Consider the following 21,984-nt stretch of genomic DNA (forward strand, 5'->3'; position numbering starts at 1 on the left):
CTGATCTATACAGTAGTTAGTTATATTGCTGTTGTGTGCCTTAAATAACTGTATTGTGTGTTATCTTTTAAAAGACACTGAAAACACTTATAAAACTTGACTAAATATCAACATAATGGTACTTATGAACATTTCCATCATACCCATCATCTAATAGCCAGTAGAACTTGATGCTAGTACCTCTACTGCTTTGCTCGAGATGCTCTTCTGCTTATAAAGCACTTGCATAAGGTAAGGACAACACAAAAGATCAGGACAGGAAACATTTTGTAAAAGAACCAGAACCAAACAGTTATTTCACAAACTAAAGCAATAAACCATAGCTTATGCTTCCACAAACGTGTTGTGAAGATCAGACTCTGCTAGATCCCTGTTCTTTAAATAAAAGCGGGCACTCACTCACACCTGATCATCATCCCGTTGATTGAAAACACCTGACTCTAATTTCATCTTCAAATTAATCTGCTAATCCTAGAGGTTCACATCCTTTAGCCACTCACAGCTTTGTAATATTGGATCATTTTCCTCAATAAATAAATGACCAAGCATAATATTTTCTCTCACTTGTTTAATTGGGTTCTCTTTATCTATTTTTAGGGCTTGTGTGAAAATCCGATGCTGTTTTAGATCATATTCATGCAGAAATATAGAAAATTCTAAAGGGTTCACAAACTTTCAAGCACCAGGGGATATATTAGAGGTTGGTTAAGTGTTCATGAAAGAGGTGGAAATTCAAGTTGACATATCAGCACTAGGAGTAGGAGGAGTAACATCAAAGCAAAGACAAGAATTTCCAGAAATACCAGTACATCAGAAGTAATATGATGTAAATATAATGTAAGATAAACAATAATAATAATAAAAACAATAACAGATCAGTATTTAAAAAATACATCATACTTATTTATTAGTAAAATAAATTTTGTAATAAAATAAATCTAGTTAACATTTATAATCGGCTGAAGCGTTGCAAGGATATGCAACAGAACAACCAATGTTCTGTGGGTTTCATCATGTCGCTCGAGACATACCCGAGGTTACGTCGAATGCAGAAACGGCGCACGCGCGAATTGCTGCGCATGCGAGTTTAATCTTAATGCGTCGCCTTTTCACAGCGTCATCTGTTTTCATTACACCGGAAACTGGCTTCGGCTCCGTTCTCGTTAAATCTCGTTGACAGTTTTTTTTTTTTTCTCGCAAACACGAAGCATGGCGACCTGGAGTCAGATAAAATGGTTACCTTTCATGCTTACACGCGGTTGCTATAACGCTAATAAACAGTTATGTCAAGTTAAAGGTAAGAGACCTAATTGCAGTTTTACTCCTGCTATTACTTCAAGTTATTGGGCTTGGGAATGTGAGGTCATGATGCAGTGTCTTCCGGCTGAGTTTGGCATTCAGTCAGAGAGCACGACCAGCTAGCTCATTACTGCTGCTCTGCTACAACCACAACATTATATGCGTTATATTATTATTATTATTATTATTATTATTATTATTATTATAAACTGACACAGCAGCACAGATGATAGATATGGCTATGCACATATTTCAGAGGTAACACTATTCTATACACTGCACTGAGACGTTAATGTAAATTGTGATTTGTGGTCTGGAACTATGCTTTCAGACTGGTATAAAGTTGGACCGTCTCTAAAGTTACATACAACATTTTTATACACGTTTCTAACTTCAATAGCATTTGAAGGGAATGACTTACAGTCACACATCCAACTGTAAAAATGTTCATCTAGTTGCCAGCTATAACGCACACCTTTTTAGATTTGATATATTTATTAAAATAAACTATTAAATCATATGTAAATTTGACATGTATTTCACCCATACACAAAATAGACCATAATTTAAAGCTCAATAGCATTTGAAGGGAATGACTTACAGTCACACAACCAACTGTAAAGTGTTCATCTAGGTGTCCGCTATAACGCACACCTTTTAGATTTTTTTTTTATATATATTTAACTCTACAATGCATGAACCAAAAAACCTACACGAACTGACATTTATGGTAAGTGAGCGCAATTTAAAAAAAAAAAAAAAAAAAAAAAACTACATAGGGAACTGTGTACAGATTAATTTATTTATGTACATGTTTTGACAGATTGTGGAAGGGAGCCAAAGGAATTCAACATTATTTACAGAATTTCCAGTCAGTTTTTTTAGACACATTTTGTGTGTGAAGAAAATGATTAATTCCAATATGGGTCATTTTTGTTGATGAATTGTAGAGTTAAATATAAAAAATCTAAAAGGTGTGCGTTATACCTGACACCTAGATGAACACTTTCCAGTTGGTTGTGTGACTGTAAGGCATTCCCTTCAAATGCTATTGAAGTTAGAAACATGTATAACAATGTTGTATGTAACTTTAGAGATGGTCCCTTAATTTCTGCATATCTGCGAATATCGAACGTCCAACATCAAACCAACTTGCTTTCAGGAGGATGACTACCTGCCTGGATGCAGTCATAGTCATGTGTCTGTTATGTGTGAATATAAAATCTGTGTGTTTTACAATGTTCCTGTGCTCATGAACATTTCATATTAATTCAGTTTTATTTAATTATTTTTTTCTGCAGCTCGTGCCTTCTCATTTTATCTGGCATCAAGAAACCATGTACCTGCTTCTGATGATAACAGGTAACAGAGAGTTTTTGTTGTTCTAATTACATTAATGATCTCTTAATGGTAGATAGTGGAAGTTTATGGATATGTTCTGAAGTCCTAATTTTTTTTCCATGTGTTATATTGTTCTTTTCTATAACAGTTGATATAGTCCATAGTGGCCTAGCTTACGCCCAGTCCTAGCTTGGCACGCACTAATTAGTAATTTGTTGTTTACATCTCTCTCCTTTCTAACTAGGGACGTGAACCTAGGTGTGACACGTGACAGTGAAACCATAGTGTGTTTCCACCCTGCTCCAGACATTGCCTATGAGCTGACAAGGGTGGGCATGACAAGTTTTATACTAGACACACACACACATGTATGTGTGTGTGTGTGTGTGTGTGTGTGTGTGTGTGTGTGTGTGTGTGTGTATATATATATATATATATATATATATATATATATATATATATATATATATATATATATATATATAAAATATTACACATACATACTGACAGACAGTGTGGTGTATAGAATATAAACAATTAAAACGTGTTTTATAAGTTAACATGGTACCAAAAGTAATCTAACTGCATTTTTTTGTGATAGTTGTGCCTTAGTCCTCTGAATTACTTACTGGTGTAACTGAAACCGAACAGCACGGAAGTTTGTTTATTTATTTATTTTTATAAAGTTCAATAAAATAAAAAAAGCCCATTTATTGCTACATAAACAAAACAATAAAAATTGTGTAAAAATACAAACCACTTTGTAGAAATAAATGTGACTTAATGTGGAGTATAAAATAAGCATTGCATTGATGGATACAAAGCAAACTATATTAGTAAACTAATTACACAATACAAATTATGCACAGCTGATGATAAAACTTAAATATATACTAAACAATGTGTTTTCCTATCATAAAAGATAGTGATTTGTGAAAGTAATTAATATCTGACCAGTAGGAAAAATCATAAACAGCCTACAAATCTGTACATACTTATTCTAAACCTGTTTTCAAATAGTTTGAGAAGTTAATATTTTTGCAAGCTTCATATTTAAGTTTTTCAATTTACGTTAAAATCAACATTAGTGTTGATTATGGTTAAAAATATTTTAAATGTGCAAATATTCTGTATTTTAAAATACAGGAAATTCACACTAGCAAATAACACACATGGAATTATACAATTGCCAAGAAAAGTTGTAAACAAGTTAAAACTAATATTTATTTTTAAATTTAAATTACAAACAATATTCCTGATGAAGCTTTGCAAATGCTTGGTATCTATTAAATAAGCTTCATAACAGAGCTTTTCTTGAAGTACCCAAACAGGCCTCAAGACTTCTCTAAAATGAAAATTAAGTTCTATATGAACACTACTTTTTTAAAATTTAAATTTGATCACAAATTGTTTGTTTCATGTAAACTCTACTAAAAATACATTTTGGTGCATATATATGTTTCTGGTCTTGCATGTCTCATAAAATTACTTGCATATTTATATTCAGAGTTTTAATTATTAGTAAAATCATTGATAATTATTACCAATAGCAATTATTAAATAAAATTATAACTTAATTATTGTTTAAGCACAATAATAGTGCCTCATAAAATGACCTGATGGTTTGCAGTTTGGCTCAGTAGCTTGGCTTCAGTTTTGACAGTCATACCATTCTCTTTCCACAAGGGGAGGTTGGATACAAAGCTGTACCAAGCATAGCTGTTGTCAAAACAGAGATTTGACTTAAAAGCAAACTCTTAAATGTTGACTCAAGTGCCCTGTTGTAGTACAACAAACATGCTGGCGATTTCTACATGGTATATAGTCTTTGGACTCAGTTTGGACTCAGGAACCCGGTAACCTCCAATGCCACCATATTTCTGAGCTGCAACCTTCCAGGATTGTCCATAAATACAAGGTGTCAAGTGCTCAGAGACATGGCTAAGGTAAGAGAGGCTGAAATACAACTGCCACTGAATAAGACTAACAAGCTGAAGCGTCATGACTGGGCCAAGAAATACCTGAAGACAATTTCTTAAATGTTTTATGGACAGATGAAATGAGTGACTCTAGATGGACCAGATGGGCAGGCCTGTGGTTGGATCTCTAATGGGCACAGAGTACCAGTTTGAGCGAGGCACCAGAAAGGTCGAGGAGGGGTACGGCTGTGGACTGGTATCATTAATGAACTAGTTGGACCTTTTTGGATTAACATTGGACTGAAAATCAACTCCCAAACCTATTACCAGTTTCTAGAAGACACTTTCTTCAAGCAATGGTACAGGAAGAAGTCAGTAGCGTTCAAGAAGGCCATGATCTCTATGCAGGACAATGCTTCATCGCATGCATCAAGGTTGCTTGGCTAGCCTGCAAAGGCATCAAATGCCACTTTTCCACTGCAGGAACTTTCCCCAGAAACTATGGACTTTTGGAGGTACTTGGTTTGTTTCCACTGCAGGGACCAGGGTCTAAATTAAGTTCCGGGTAAAATATTTAGCCCTCGCAAGGTCCCTACTTGGGTGGTGGTACTTTTTCAAAAGCCAGGAACTTTAGGGGATTGGAATTGTTTGCTGAACATGCATCTTGGTTGAGTGCATAGAGCATTTTTTTTCCAACCACCATTTTTAAGTCTGTTGCCATGTGTACAGTAACAGTTGTTTTATTGCGCTTCGAATCAACACAATGGAGTTTCTTAAAAAACATGACCGATGGACGACTAGGATCAGGCCTTAAGTATTTATACCGAGGACGAAATACAACAGGAACTGGAAAAAGTCAATTAAGTGAGCTGGGCATTGTTTACACAGGAAAAGAGTGCAGAGAGAAGCTCGTGCATGCGCATTCATTTCAGTCATCTCAGCAATATCTGATAAAATCCGTTTTCTTACTTTAAGTCTAGCATTTCGAGCATTCTGAAATCGTTTTACTACCACTATTTGTCTCTTTTCCAGCGTTTTCTCAATTACCATTTTAGCAAAGTAATACATCACAATCAACAGCAGCACAGCTTGAATCTCCTCCATGCTTGTTGTTGTTGCAGTGTCGTTATCAGATTTTAGAAAATAGCCTGTCCATTTTTAAGACACAAACCTTTATCCAAAGTTGAAAAAAAAAAATCATTCTATGACTAGGAATCGAACCTAGGCCACAGCAGTGAGAGCACCGAAGCCTAACCCCTAGACCACCAGTTTGGTTGCAGCAAACTCGTTTGTTACTGTTCAAAGGTTTGTGTTCCAATCAGAGCCTGCTACATGTTTTTATGAGCTGAGCAAACATTTTACATTATTACATCATTAAAATCAGCTTACATTGTTTCAATAATCAGTTTGATTGTAGCATACTTCGAGGCTTCCTATCCTCACCAAGGGCTGATCGTGCACGATCATACATCACCGGTATAATTTGCCTAATCTTCACGGTACTTTAGACCGCGATGGAAATGCAGACAACAAAGGTCTGGAGGAAACAAATGGTCCCTTGAATAAAATTTCTGGGATTAATTGTTCTGGGTAATTTTGGTGGAAAAGCAGTTAAAGATGACAGAATTATGAACTGGTCCCCTTCCTCATCTGACTTAAATCCTATTGAGACCTTCTGGGGTATTCTCAAGTGTGAGATTTACAGTGAGGGAAGACAATTCACCTCTTCGAAAAGAAGGTTGAGAGGTTGTGGTGTTTACCTCAGTTAAAACTGATCGAAAGATTCAATGGATGGAAGACTCATGGCAGAGTGAGAAGGGTGGCTATATTCATCACTGAATAGTTTTTTTTTTTTCTTAGCGTAATTTAGAGACTATTGAGCGCACCTGAATATAAGCCGCACCCACTAACTTTAAAAAGGAAAAAAAAATTTGTACATATATAGGCCGCACTTGTCTATAAGCCGCAGGTGTCCACGTTGTAACATGAGATATTTACACAAAGATTTTTTTAAACTTTTAATTAAATATGTACTGTAAATGCTTTTTCCAAACAGTGCCTGTAACACGGCTGGTTAAAAAAAATAAAAAAATACAGTTGCCTACCAGGAAAAGTCATTGATCGCTATCATCATCTTCCTCTTGCGCACTAAAACCACTAAAGTCGTCTTCTTCAGTGTCGGAATTGAACAGCCTCAGAATTACCGGTACTTCGTCACACACTTCCTCAGTTTCTCTTTCGTTGTCGCTCTCAATGTCACTTACGTCTCGAGGCAAATTCGCCCTTGAGCTTGTGCTGTCCTCTTCATCACGCAGCAGTCCAGCCTTTCGAAACTCGTTGGTGATAGATTTTTTGACACTGCTCCACGTTGTTAGGATCCACTGGCAGACTTGAGCAAAAGTTGCTCTTCGCAGGCAGCCAGTTTTGGTAAATGATTTCTCGCCGCTAGTCATTCAAGCCTCCCACTCAACTCGGAGTGCCACTTTAACTTGAAAGCTGCATCATATGCATTTCTTTGTGTGTTTTCCATGATGAGGGTGTGTGCATGAAGCGCAAAATGACTGATCTGAAGAATTTAGTGTGAGTGCATTTGATTTAATTCGAACAGTTTCATTGGTCCACTGTGACCTGTTCAGTAATTTCATTGGTCCGATGTGACGAGGCTAAATGTTTTGGCGGCACAAAGCTCGTTAGCCCGTAAAAATCCATAAATTAGCCGCATCATTGTTTAAGCCACAGTGTTCAAAGCGTGTGAAAAAAGTAGCGGCTTATAGTCCAGAAATTATGGTAATTGTTAAATATTATTTTGTTAGATACAGTTGCAATCAAAATTATTCAACCCCCATTGCAAATCAGGTTTGTCAAAATTTACAGACTTTCAGATGTTTGCAATGAACTCACAATCAAAGAAAAGCATCTTTAGTACTTAGTAGAGCACCTTTTTTCTGTTATGACCTGCTGCAAATGGGATGCACAGCTTCTGGCAGCGTTCCTGAGGAATCTTCCTCATAAGCAATGGCCTCCAGTTGAGTAATATTCTTGAAAGCCATTCTTCAAATCCTACCAGAGATTTTCTATGGGTTTCTAAGTCAGGTGACTGTGTTGGCCCTGTAGAATCTTCCAAGATGACTTCTGCAACCAAGCCTTGGTGGAATTTGAGGCATGCTTGGGATCATTGTCCTGTTGGAAGGTCCAATGATGCCCAAGCTTCAGCTTCCTTACAGACGGCATGATATTTTCTCCTAGGATATCCTGATATTTCCATGAATCCATCTTGCCTTCCACATGCTGCAGTTTTCCAGTGCCAGAGGATGAAAAGCAGCCCCAGAGCATCACTGAGCCACCACCATGCTTGATTGTGGACTGAGTATTCTTTTTTCATTCTTCTTTCTCCAGACATACTGAAAAGTTACAGTTTGTTTCATCGCTCCACAGAACAGAATCCCAAAACTTCTGTGGCTTATTTATATGATTTTGAGCCGACTTGTGCTTTTGGGTCAGTAGTGGTGTACGTCTTGGAGTTCTGGCATGGAAACCTTCTGCATTTAGTATGCGCCTTACTGTGCTCACTGAAACCTCAGTGCCTGTTTCTTTTCATAAATGTTCTGCCCCTAGCCAGTTCAGGTATTTCATGTGTTCCAGCCTAAGCACACCTGGTGCAACTAATGAAGCCCTTGATAAGTTTCATCAGGTGTGCTTGAGACAAAACCTGTTTAGCATATTTGTGCTGTTGTGGGGGATTTTATTGAGGTGGTTGAATAATTTTGAAACTGGAGATTGCATTATAAGTTGCATTTTCAGTTGAATTTGGGGAAACCATTTGAAGCATTCATTGTGTTGATCTGTTTCAATTTCTTCTGTTTGATTTATTCATTGCAAACAGCTGAAGGTCTGTAAATTTTGACAATAAACCTTATTTGCAATGGGGGTTGAATAATTTTGATTGCAACTGTATGTATTAAATAATACTTTAAGACTGAAGAATAAAGTTTTTTGTTTGTTTGTTTCTTTTTCTTTGTTGAACATTCTGTTTTGAGGTGAAATAAACATTTAGGATCAACTGAGACCACTGCATTTGTTCACCAATAAAAATTAAGCGGAGAAATACCATTTGCCTAATAATTGTGCACACAGTGTAAATGGTTACAGTGTCTTATCCGGTCTGAGATGTCTAGCAGTGAGCTGCATCTGACAGCAACTGCCTGTTTTCCTGTTCTGTTTGCATGTCCTGTCCTAATTACTGGGAAAAAAATTAGGATAGTGTGACACCCCCACGTGTACTAAGCAACCATCAATTACTCTCACTTGGTCAAAAGCATGTCTCGGTCTAGTCTCACAACTGCTCCTGAGGGATATGCCCAAGGTAGTACCCAAGGAGGGGGGAGACCTCCTACCACCTAGCTTTACAATCTGTTGATGGCCTGGCCTCTGCCTCTCAGTCACAGCAAATCTAGGCAATCATGGGCATCTGTGAGCTCTTATGCGGAAGAGGGCAGATAGCGGTTTCCTCCAAGAGTGTATGAGCAGCAGTTCACAAAAGATGTGGTTGGCTGGCTTCATGTGTCTTGAAGAGAGCATATGTTTAGCCTTCACCCTCGCCAGTAGGTAGCTCTTGTATGATAGGTCAGTGGTTCCCAAACTTTTCCAGGGCAAGCCCCCCCCCCCCCCCCAAATGGCATTTACATTTGACCAAGGCCCCCCTTTTTGCAAGATGTCTTTAAAACACATTAAAAATACAGACTTCTGAATATACCCCCCCCCCCCCCCCCCATCGTTTTATTAATAATTACATCTTGCATCTTCACATTACATTAGATTAGGAATTGATTGTGTGGGTGTGGTAGTCTGAGAGTGAGAAAGAGAAAATCATGTATTTATTTATTTTTCACACCAAATTTTTGAGGCCCCCCTGGTGCCCCCTGGCAGCCCCCACTTTGAAAACCACTGTGATAGGGGATAGCTGATTGGCTGGTGACAGGGAGTTTGCAGATGATGAAATTAAGGAGAAAAATCTGAGAAATAATGGTGGTGCCAGCTTAAACTTAATCAGTCCTCATCCTCCTGAACCTTTCAGTAGCAGCTAACAGTCAACCACAATACTTTGTTGTCCATCGTCACAAGTCTTGCAATTTGTGGAACAGAATGGCAATGGTCTGCTTCCTATCTGGAGGGACGGTCATCACAGATGATCCACATCTGCTCCATGCAGTCTCTCCAATGGTGTCCCACAAGGGTCAGTGCTTGATCTTCTTCAGGTCTCCTTCTTTACCCAATCTCTTGGTGAGGTCATATCCTCACATGGGTTTTCATACCACTGCTGTGTAAATGGTATTCAATTCAATTCAATTCAATTTTATTTGTATAGCACTTTTTACAATAGACATTGTCTCAAAGCAGCTTTACAGATACATCAACACGGTATACAGATATTAAAGGTGTGAATTTATCCCAACTGAGCAAGCCACTGAGTGGCGACAGTAGCAAGGAAAAACTCCCTAAGATGTTTTAAGATGAAGAAACCTTGAGAGGAACCAGACTCAGAAGGGAACCCATCCTCATCTGGGTAACAACAGATATTGTGAAAAAGTTCATTATTGACTTATATGAAGTCTGTATGGTCTTAGAAGCAGCCGTAGTCCTAGCAGTCTGGAATTGGAGTAGATTAGAGCTCCATCCAGAGGCAGGACATCCGAAACGGATCAGGCAGGTCCGGAGATCAGAAAGGATCAGGATCTCTAGTATCTCCATAAAATCGTGTGTGGCTCGGCATCTTATCCTATTCATCTTATCCTCATCTTTTCATCTGCAGACATTCATGTTTCTTCTCAGATCTCAGCATGTCTGGCAGACATATCATCGTGGATGGCAGCTCATCAGCTGAAAATGAATCCCAGCAAAACGGAACTGCTGTTCATGCTAGGGGATCCCCATGTCAGGATCTTGTGATCTCCCTGGACAAGTATCAGATCTCTTCACATCTGTTACTGCACATGACCTTGGGGTAACCATGGACAATCAATTGTCCTGCTCCTCTCACATTGCTAAACTGACACGCTCCTGTTGATTTTCTCCTTTACATCGTCAGAAGGATTTGTATATTTCTATCTGCAGCAGACACTCAGGTGTTTTAGTCCCTTGACATTTTTAGACTGGAGTACTGCACCGCCCTCCTAACTGGTCTACCACTGCATGTCCTTCAGCATCTGCTGCTGATTCGGATGCAGCTGCATGACTTGTTCTCAACCTTCACAAGTTCTCACACACTATCCCATTGCTACACTCCCTCCACTGGCTTCCTGTAGCTAACTGATTCAGATTTTAAAACATTGATGCTTTCCTACAAAGCCAAAAATAGACCAGCCCTCACCTACATTAAAGCACTTATCTCACACCCCACTGCACCAAATTCCCTCTGGACTTCTAGCACTGCTCGGTTTGACAAACCATCTCTCAGGGTAGGCATGCATCAAGACTCTTCTCTGTTCTGGCACCTAGGTGGTTGAATGAACTTCCCTTGGATGTCGAGCAGCTGAGTCACTGGCTATCTACAAACGATGATTAAAGACCTCTTCATTAAGTACTTACATTAGAACTTTGTTATTTAAAAAAAAATCTTGTTTTGGCTTGTTTTTTTCATACTCTGCTACATTTCAAACAGGGTTTTTAGACTGATGGTACTGTTAGGCCATGACTTAGTGAACCAGTATGAGGATGTATTTATTGATTCAGACTTCAGACCACTTCTGTCGCTTGGTACAAGGCATCTGCAAAGTGCCATAAATGTAAATTTAAAATGGCTATTTTTTGGGTGTGGTAGCCAATTATGTACAGTAGCTACTATTGTTTTGAAGCATTCCAAATGGTTTATATCCTTGTTTTTTGTGTGATGTACTTGTTTAATACATCATAAATAATTTTTCTTTGATTTTTCTCTACAGCCCATCCCCAGTCCAGATCCTACACTCGATACTGCAGAAACGCATGATCTAGTATTGAAGTCTCAGCTTAATAAAGACATTTTAAAGGGCAAAAAGGCCCCAGCTATAGAGGAGCTTGCCAAGATGTTCTACACCACAAAGCACCGCTGGTACCCGGTGGGACAGTAAGTTGTACATTATTCTCATGTATTTTTATAAGGTTTAATCATATTTTATTTCCTGGTACACTGATGACAAGCTGTTCACCAGAGATGTATTTTGAGCATTGGAAATTTGCCTCGACTGTGGCCATATAGCTGAGGTCTTTGTGCTCTAAACTGTCCCAATTGTCATGCATGACTTAAAGTCCTTTAGAGCTACATGAATTCAAGTTCTACATCATGGTGATCTTATGGAAATCATCCCTGGTGATCATTATGGAGCTTATTATGGAGATTAGTTTATATTTGTAAAAATATTTTTGGTGGGATGCGAGCTGTTCACAAAAGTAGCTTTCAGGTATTTCACAGAAATACATTATCAGTGTCAGCTAAAGTTTAGATATTTATCACATTTTGTGAATAATCTAGGCAAAATTAAATGGGTTTAATTATGTGAAAAAATATTACATGCTTTTGTGTGTTTTTTTTATGTAGTTTTACTTTCTCTTTCAACATATTCAGTTATAAAAGTTTAGGTGTGCTATTGCTTTCTTTTTCTTCTTTCAGTGGGTAGGCTATAATTTTTTTTAAATAATTATGTTTAGTATTTTGTGTTCCTATTTGAAGGAAGTATGAATCATGCACTACTCTGAATGCATACCTGGAGTCCATCATGTTTCCACAAATAGTTTGTATGAGTGTTCAGTAGGGAGGAGGGAAGGGCCTTGTGTCTACCACTGAAATTGCACTAACTACTAAACTGTATATCCTGTCTTCCTACAGCAGTCAATGAGGCTATACCTAAATTTTATTAAAGCACTTACACTGGGGCAATGGATTGTTATGCTGTATTCAACTAAGACTTGTAACTCGAAATTAACGACCTCTGACTAGGAAAACCAAAGAAAACTCCCCCTCAACTTGTAATTCCTATACTTGAACTCTTCAACCCTGAGTCCAGCAACATCACATCACATCAACATGGCCACTCACAGCATCAGCAGTATCAGTAGCACATCTTGCCTTTAAATGAGTTATACTGTGTATACAAGTATTTTTATACTTTAGATCAGTCAACCTACAGACTTGTTCGCTTGTTAAATCTACACTGACATTTCTATTTTGAGGAGGAAATATACATCACTCATCAGTTAGCTGGCTAGCTTGTTGCTAACAAAAGACGAACATGGAGGAATCCATAATTTTATTTTTTTCCCTACTTTGAAGCTTGAATGCATGGTGGTCAGAAATTATGTAATTCCGAGTTCTCACTTCCCACTCCCAAGGTAAGTTGAATGCAGCATAATCTCCCACTAGCAAGGGTCACTGCAACAGGGTGTTAGGCAAAACTGTGAAAGAATGTGCAAACAGAAGGTGAGTAGACCAAAGAATGACTTTTAATTGTTGCAGAAGGCCACAGTCTGCTGCACAGCTGCCACTCTAGTAGGCAGAATACTGCAGCACTGATGTTTACCAAATGAAATACGAAACCTGCTACAATTTTTGCATAGAGTTAATAAGAAGGATAAGCCTGAAAAAACTGCAGCTGACTCAATCAGAAGTAAATCACACACTCCCTCCACCCCCCAAAATCCCAAACAAACATGGGGGGTTGGTCATAATGCTCTTTATTAATTTTTTTTTTGTAATGCTTATCTAATTCTATGTATCTGGTGAATGGCAACATAATTTTGAACATGAATAAAATTTTGTTTGGTTTCTTTGCAGATATCATACAAGGCGCAAGAACCGAAATCCACCCAAAGACAGATAGCAGTGTTTGCTGTCTGAGAGTTATAAATGTGATTGATCCTAATCTGCTCTTTGTGTGAACAAATAAAACCATTATAAATTAATTGCAAGAATGGTGTAACATGGCATTTGTTTCAGTGAAATTAGTTTGTATGAAGAAATGTATTGTATTTATTCGCTTTCCAAGCTACAATAAATACCCAGCTACAGCATTGAAAAGAGATCTACATTATAAATATATACAGTTACATGCATATACTGACACTGACCACTTTAATAGGAATACGGGTACTAATGCTCATTCATGCAATTACCCAATAAGTCAATCATGATGCAACAGCATAGTGCATAAACTCATGCAAATACAGGTCAAGAGTTTCAGTTAATATTTAGTTAATATTAATATTTAAAATATAAGGGAAAAAAATGTGATCGCAGTGACTTTGTGGTATGGTTGTTGTTGCCTGATGGGCTGGTTTGAGTATTTCAGAAACTGCTGTTCTCTTTGGGATATTCACACAAATCAGTGACAAATCAGAGTTTTCTCAGAAGCAGTTCTGTGGGCAGAAATCCATTTGCTGAGAGGTCAGAGTAGAATGGCCAGACTGGTTCGAGCTAACAGGAAGGCTACAGTAACTCAAATAACCACTTTTTACAACCGTGGTGAGCAGAAAGGCATCTCAGAACTCAGATGTCAAACCTTGAGGTGGATGAGCTACAACAGCAGATGACCAAATTGGGTTCCACTCCTGTCAGCCTGTAGTCTCGAACTGGACTACTGCAACACACTACTCCCAGGCCTCCCAACCAGCTCCCATCAAACCCCTTCAGATGATTCAGAATGCAGCAGCATGCCTTGTTTTCAACCAGCTCAAAAGAACCCAGGTCACACCCCTCTTCATCTCCCTCCACTTGCTTTCTGTAGCTGCCTGTATCAAAACTTCATTTATGGACTTTAATGCTGTGAATTATTTATATTTCTGCATTTCTTGAGTTAATTCTGATGTCTGGTGAAAATTTCATGAGATTAGCCTCACTGGACATGTATTTACTGAAAGAAATGTTGACACGTCCAATTCTTATTTCCCCCACTGTACATATAAATAGAATACATTTTAAATTTCTATAAAATAGGATCATTACAAATAAGAATTGAATCAAACCACAAAATCAGTGCCAATATCATAAAACATGCAATTCAACATTACAAATTAACCACTTGTTAGCAGAACAGTAGTATAACAATTGGGAGGCCCATTTTACACTGTAAGCTGATTTTTCTAAGATTGAATTTTGGGTGCCAGCTTACCTTCTAGGTTGAGCATTACCTGCTGAATAAAGTGGAAAGTGTTTTTCCTATGCTTAGGATAGTCCAGGTACAGGGCATAAATCAGACCAAAAAGAACACAGAAGGCCTGAGGCAGGTCGGCTAGTTCATCCAGCACCAAACTCCCTTCCAAGATGATGCTCACTTTGAATGGGTTTAGCTGAAGACTTTCTGATTCGAAGCAGAGGATACCCACTGGAGTTTGAGTTTGAGTCCTTGTCAGTTACATCTTAACAGAGAAACAGATTGACAAGAAGAAGGCATTATCATCCATCCATCCATCCATCTTCTACCGCTTACTCCTTTTCAGGGTCACGGGGAAACCTGGAGCCTATCCCAGGGAGCATCGGGCACAAGGCGGGGTACACCCTGGACAGGGTGCCAATCCAGGCATTATCATGCCATTAGATAATGCTGAGTTGTCCACCAAAATGTACCTCCAACTACATAATGAAAATCACCAAAATATAAACTGCACTGAAATGAATTGTTAGCAGTCGTAAATTTACTTTTTCGTCAACTGCAATATTTGGAAATATACATTATAAGTACTGACTGCAAAACTGTGTACCAAATATGGTTTTGTAGATTAGCAGCAGTCCTCTCAGGTGAAAAGGTTTATTACAGAAGGATAGAATAATGAGAGCGCTCTAAGGCGCTTGTGCTGAACATGTACTATATACAGTATCTCACAAAAGTGAGTACACCCCTCACATTTTTGTAAATATTTGATTATATCTTTTCATGTGACAACACTAAAGAAATGACACTTTGCTACAATGTAAAGTAGTGAGTGTACAGCTTGTGTAACAGTGTAAATTTGCTGTCCCTTCAAAATAACTCAGCACACAGCCATTAATGTCTAAACCGCTGGCAACAAAAGTGAGTACACCCCTAAGTGAAAATGTCCAGATTGGGCCAATTAGCCATTTTCTCTCCCCGGTGTCATGTGACTTGTTAGTGTTACAAGGTCTCAGGTGTGATTGGGGAGCAGGTGTGTTAAATTTGGTGTCATCGCTCTCACACTCCCTCATACTGGTCACTGGAAGTTCAACATGGCACCTCATGGCAAAGTACTCTAGCCTAGGCTATAAGAAGATTGCCAAGACCCTGACACTGAGCTGCAGAGTGGTGGCCAAGACCATACAGCTGTTTAACAGGACAGGTTCCACTCAGAACAGGCCTCGCCATGGTCAACCAAAGAAGTTGAGTGCACGTGCTCAGCGCCATATCCAGAGGTTGTCTTTGGGAACTAGATGTGTGAGTGCTGCCAGCATTGCTGCAGAGGTTGAAGGGGTGGGGGGTCAGCCTGTCAGTGCTCAGACCATATGCCGCACACTGCATCAAATTGGTCTGCATGGCTGTTGTCCCAGAAGGAAGCCTCTTTTAAAGATGATGCACAAGAAAGCCCGGAAACAGTTTGCTGAAGACAAGCAGACTAAGGACATGGATTACTGGAACCGTGTCCTGTAGTCTGATAAGACCAAGATAAACTTATTTGGTTCAGATGGTGTCAAGCATCTGTGGGGCATCCTCAAACGGAAGGTGGAGGAGCACAAGGTCTCTAACATCCACCAGCTCTGTGATGTCATCATGGAGGAGTGGAAGAGGACTCCAGTGGCAACCTGTGAAGCTCTGGTGAACTCCATGCCCAAGAAGGTTAAGGCAGTGCTGGAAAATAATGGTGGACACACAAAATATTTTGGGCCCAATTTGGACATTTTCACTTAGGGGTGTACTCACTTTTGTTGCCAGCGGTTTAGACATTAATGGCTGTGTGTTGAGTTATTTTGAGGGGACAGCAAATTTACACTGTTATACAAGCTGTACACTCACTACTTTACATTGTAGCAAAGTGTCATTTCTTCAGTGTTGTCACATGAAAAGATATAATCAAATATTTACAAAAATGTGAGGGGTGTACTCACTTTTGTGAGATACTGTATGTGAAGCGCAGGGCATGATACACTTCTATGTACCGATAAGGAGCAGTTTGAGGCAGTTAAAATAGGCTTTGTTTCAGGGTCTTAGAAAATGTGCAGACGAACTGAAAAACATGTTTGTGTCTCTGTATGCAGATAAACATTATGTACTGATCTAAATGACATGACCTTCTTAGGCATTATCCACTGATGAACATGAACAGAACAAGAACAAAACTATTACAAAGTAAAAATGAATAATTTCCCTCACATTTTCCCCTTTTATCATTACAAAATGTGATAACTAAAATTAACAGAGAAATTACTATGTTGTGAATACATCAGAACTTCAGAATCCTTTCACGGTTCAACTGAATTCAACATGAAACAGACATAATGAAGGCTGTTTTTGCAGATATGAAGTATCCTGTGGTCAAGCAATCTCATTTAGGATGAAATGAGAGTCGTTATGGTCAAAGGAATATTTACAATAGGCATGAAATGAATATCAATGGGTCGTTGTAGGGATAAAGCAAATAACAGCTTCCATTATCCCTCTTTGCTCAGTCAGCCTTCAGCCTTTCTGTGTTTAAGAGTAGAGTGTTTCTCTTCTCTATGCTACCTGCGCGGATGTGGTTTACCTCAGAGAGTATACGAGCTCAGAGAGAGTCTGATTGAACCACACTGACACAAAGAGTAGTTCAGAGAGACTTCCGTAGTTTATTGCAGATTTCACAGAGGTTTATATAGGTACAAATAGCCGTGCATAGGCATAGGTGTGGAAATAATATAGCAGTTGAACTGTCTGGCCACGTATGTGAAAAACATCTTAGGCAATGCAAGAATGTACAGGTTTCTGAACATATATGGTATCTGTTCACTTAACAGAAAATAGTTCCTATGGTGACATGTTTACTGGCACGTACACAACAGACTGGTCTAGAAAAGTTCATGAGACAGAAATTAAACTATAACCTAAACATACTTATACATACAGTGAGGGAAAAAAGTATTTGATCCCCTGCTGATTTTGTACGTTTGCCCACTGACAAAGAAATGATCAGTCTATAATTTTAATGGTAGTTGTATTTGAACAGTGAGAGACAGAATAACAACAAAAAAATCCAGAAAAACGCATGTCAAAAATTTTATAAATTAATTTGCATTTTAATGAGGGAAAAAAGTATTTGACCCCCTCTCAATCAGAAAGATTTCTGGCTCCCAGGTGTCTTTTATACAGGTAACGAGCTGAGATTAGGAGCACACTCTTAAAGGGAGTGCTCCTAATATCAGTTTGTTACCTGTATAAAAGACACCTGTCCACAGAAGCAATCAATCAGTCATATTCCAAACTCTCCACCATGGCCAAGACCAAAGAGCTCTCCAAGGATGTCAGGGACAAGACTGTAGACCTACACAAGTCTGGAATGGGCTACAAGACCATTGGCAAGCATACTGGTGAGAAGGGGACAACAGTTGGTGCGATTATTCGCAAATGGAAGAAGCACAAAAGAACTGTCAATCTCCCTCGGCCTGGGGCTCCATGCAAGATCTCACCTCGTGGAGTTGCACTGATCATGAGAACAGTGAGGAATCAGCCCAGAACTACACGGGAGGATCTTGTCAATGATCTCAAGGCAGCTGGGACCATAGTCACCAAGAAAACAATTGGTAACACACTACGCCGTGAAGGACTGAAATCCTGCAGCGCGCGCAAGGTCCGCTGCTCAAGAAAACATATATACATGCCCGTCTGAAGTTTGCCAATGAACATCTGAATGATTCTGAGGACAACTGGGTGAAAGCGTTGAGGTCAGATGAGACCAAAATGGAGCTCTTTGGCATCAACTCAACTCGCCGTGTTTGGAGGAGGAGGAATGCTGCCTATGACCCCTGGAACACCATCCCCACCGTCAAACATGGAGGTGGAAACATTATGCTTTGGGGTTTTTTTTCTGCTAAGGGGACAGGACAACTTCACCGCATCAAAGGGACGATGGACGGGGCCATGTACCGTCAAATCTTGGGTGAAAACCTCCTTCCCTCAGCCAGGGCATTGAAAATGGGTCGTGGATGGATATTCCAGCATGACAATGACCCAAAACACATGGCCAAGGCAACAAAGGAGTGGCTCGGGAAGAACCACATTAAGGTCCTGGAGTGACCTAGGCAGTCTCCAGACCTTAATCCCATAGAAAATCTGTGGAGAGAGCTGAAGGTTCGAGTTGCCAAACGTCAGCCTCGAAACCTTAATGATTTGGAGAAGATCTGCAAAGACGAGTGGGACAAAATCCCTCCTGAGATGTGTGCAAACCTGGTGGCCAACTACAAGAAACGTCTGACCTCTGTGATTGCCAACAAGGGTTTTTAAACCAAGTACTAAGTCATGTTTTGCAGAGGGGTCAAATACTTATTTCCCTCATTAAAATGCAAATCAATTTATAACATTTTTGATGTGCGTTTTTCTGGATTTTTTTGTTGTTATTCTGTCTCTCACTGTTCAAATAAATCTACCATTAAAGTTATAGACTGATCATTTCTTTGTCAGTGGGTAAACATACAAAATCAGCAGGGGATCAAATACTTTTTTCCCTCACTGTATCTGAGGGAATAGAGAATAGAGAGTTTCCAACAGTCGTCATCGTCAGTGTCGCTGGTAGGATCTGATACCCAGTCAGGTTTAGGATACATGTCAGTTTGGTCATCCTAGGGATCGTAATCAGTCTCATCATCAGCGTTTGGTCATTAGTGATTTCAGTGAGTGTGAGAGACTGCTCCGTACGAGAGAAACAATACAAAGCAAAATGAGCAAGACAAGAAGAATCATTGCACCTATTGGTAGACAGATGGTTAATATCCACGAGCCCCATCCCCTGAGTACTGAGTTCAGCCAATCAAACCCCGTCTTGCTAGTCTGCGGAGGGTTGCGTATTGCAGCCCGCATGTGTTCACTGATAGAATAACCATTATGTGTCTGCATGACGAGGGGACGTGTTACATTATGTGTGCAGTTGGTTATGATTCTTATGACCAAAGGCGATACAGAGGCGGCCAATATCTTGGCATATGGGCTTTTTTAATTACTAATTGTCGTTCAATCTTCAGCAATAGTCTACTAAAGAACTTTGCAGGCTTATGTGGGACCTATAGAAATGACGTCGCCTTAGGCACTTAGTCCCGTCACCACGGTCAGCTAAAACCCAAATTTGGGTAAAAGTGTGTGCGTCATGCACTCTTTCAGCTGCAACGATATGATTGGCGTGATTGATCAATAAGTCTTCCACCCAATAATACCTATACCAGGGTGCACAATTAGGAATATGTTTGTATGTGTGAGTTAATGTGCAGGTTGACATCTAATGATTTCTCTCTAGTCTGCAACAGTAGTCTGCGGTCAGGGAGCTTTGGCGCGTAAGAGGTGAGGTAGCAAAGTCACGTCATCTAACCTGCCCTCTCTGTCCTGGCCATGAGGCTATATAGTACGCACTAATGAAGTTCAGTCCTCCTAAGACTACAGTTTCCCTGTCATCAACACTTTCTCTAAAATCTACATGTCTGTGATTTCGCAGGCTACTAGATACCACTTGGTGTCTTGTATTGTGTAACCACGAGGAACGGGTGTGAGAATGTGTGTTTGAGTGCAGTGTGTGGGTGTGTGTGGCTGTGTGTATGCAGGTCATTGCTCGTGAGCCTGGGTCCTCCTAGAGGCCTCTTGATAAAGAATCACTTTGTAGTCCTCCTATCGAAGTCCCGTCTTATCCAGCTCAGTGCTCGGCTCTGGCACCTCTCCTACAGTGGCTGGCATGCATCCATGTGGCTCGTTAGCTGACTTTCACTGCTGAATAAGTGACAAAGAGGACCTGGAAAGGTCCTCACCACCTTGGCTTGTTCCACCTGGTTCTGCAGAAATCCTTGATCACGACCCACTCTTCGGGCTTCAGATCATGCAGCAGACCCGTGGCTGGAGCTGGAAGCGCTGCTTTTACCTGCTTGTGGATAGAGTGCAGAGCAGAGGACAGGGTTGCACAGTAACCCAAATATTCACCCACCTGTTTGAGGGCATGGCTCACAAAAGTGTGCCATTGTCACTGGAGATTTTTTTGTGGGAATTCCCCACCTTGGAATTACTTCTCTAAGCAACGCCTTTGCTACTGTGTTTAAGTCCTGTTTGGATGTAAGGAATGCTTCCACCCATGTAGAGAAGTAAGTTTGTCTGGAGTTCGGTGTGCGGCCTTCTCTACCTTCAAACCTCGACCCACATGATGAGTTGCGCAAACACAGAAAACAAAGTTTTTAGAGTAATTAGAGAAGCCTTTTGTGAACCAAAGCTTAATTACTGCTACTATCATTCCCCCTTTTGATGCATGGTCCTTCCCATTTGTTAGTATGTGTATCACACTTGTGTGTCCAACAGCTCGGAGACCAGTTTGTGGTGGGCTATGTGTGTTCCAGAACTCGTCAGGAAGTTCCTGTGTTTCCAAATTGTTCCAAAATCATGTACTACCCCAAAGGCATATCTACTGTTTGTGTAGCTAGTTACTGTGTCCCTCAGCATGTTTACATGCCTCTATGAGGACATACAGTTCAGCTGCTTGTGTTGACAGGTTTGAGGGGAGACTTCCTGACACAACAGTCTCATGTGCGGTCACTACAGGATAGCCCACTTGATTTTTACCTGTCTCTGGATTGCGTGACGCTGAGCCATCCACGAAAAGGATCAGGTCTGGGTTTTCCAATGGAACATCCTTCAGGTTGACTCTAGGAGAGCAGAGTTTGTTAGTTAGTGCAACACAATCATGTGGCTCCCCATCTCCCTCTGTTGGAAGAAGAGTAGCAGGGTTAAGGATAGTGCATCGTTTTATAGTGACATTCGGCATATCTAATAGAACTGTGTTATAGCGCAACCACCGCTGGATGGACAGGTATGAGGTTTTCTGTTCAAGGAGGAGACACCTCATGTGGAACCAAGAGGGTCAATATGTGTAACCTAATAATTTCCCTCACACAGCTATGAAGAGTTTTGGACAAGACATGTAACTTCTAGCAGATAGTGTAAAAAAGAAAATAAAGTATGTTTTTAAAAAATTAGGTAAATGTAAAGGGAGTCACACAACTTAATTTTCTGGGAGATGTTTTCCGAATCATTTTTAACAAAACTGACTCGTCGACCTTTAGCTGGAACGTGGCATGGGAGGCCGCCTCGTTGACCTCTGACAGGAACTTGGTGTGAGAGGCTGTCTCTTTGTCCTCAAACAGAAACTTAGCTTGGGGGGCCATCTCTTCGACCTCGGACAGAAACTTGGCATGAGAGGTCATCTCGTCAACCTCAGACAGGAACTTATCTTT

At 39.9% G+C, this 21,984-nt stretch overlaps 1 protein-coding gene across 2 annotated transcripts; it reads left to right on the plus strand.

Annotated features, from left to right (window-relative positions):
• The first annotated feature begins 1,143 nt into the window (after window positions 1-1,143).
• On the plus strand, window positions 1,144-13,608 carry mrpl42 (mitochondrial ribosomal protein L42). Of its 2 annotated transcripts, XM_053650670.1 has the most exons (5): window positions 1,144-1,297; window positions 2,601-2,661; window positions 2,885-2,969; window positions 11,498-11,661; window positions 13,366-13,608. In XM_053650670.1, exons 1-5 carry the CDS (start codon window positions 1,210-1,212, stop codon window positions 13,409-13,411), a joined length of 444 nt encoding a protein of 147 aa, XP_053506645.1. In that variant the 5' UTR covers window positions 1,144-1,209; the 3' UTR covers window positions 13,412-13,608. The 2 variants fall into 2 exon arrangements, with proteins under 2 accessions (XP_053506645.1, XP_053506646.1); XM_053650671.1 differs by lacking the exons at window positions 1,144-1,297; window positions 2,601-2,661; window positions 2,885-2,969 and adding an exon at window positions 4,323-5,074.
• The last annotated feature ends 8,376 nt before the right edge of the window (window positions 13,609-21,984 follow it).

The sequence above is a fragment of the Ictalurus furcatus genome, chromosome 19 (genome assembly GCF_023375685.1).
Source record: "Ictalurus furcatus strain D&B chromosome 19, Billie_1.0, whole genome shotgun sequence".
In the NCBI taxonomy this organism is placed as follows: Eukaryota; Metazoa; Chordata; class Actinopteri; order Siluriformes; family Ictaluridae; genus Ictalurus; species Ictalurus furcatus.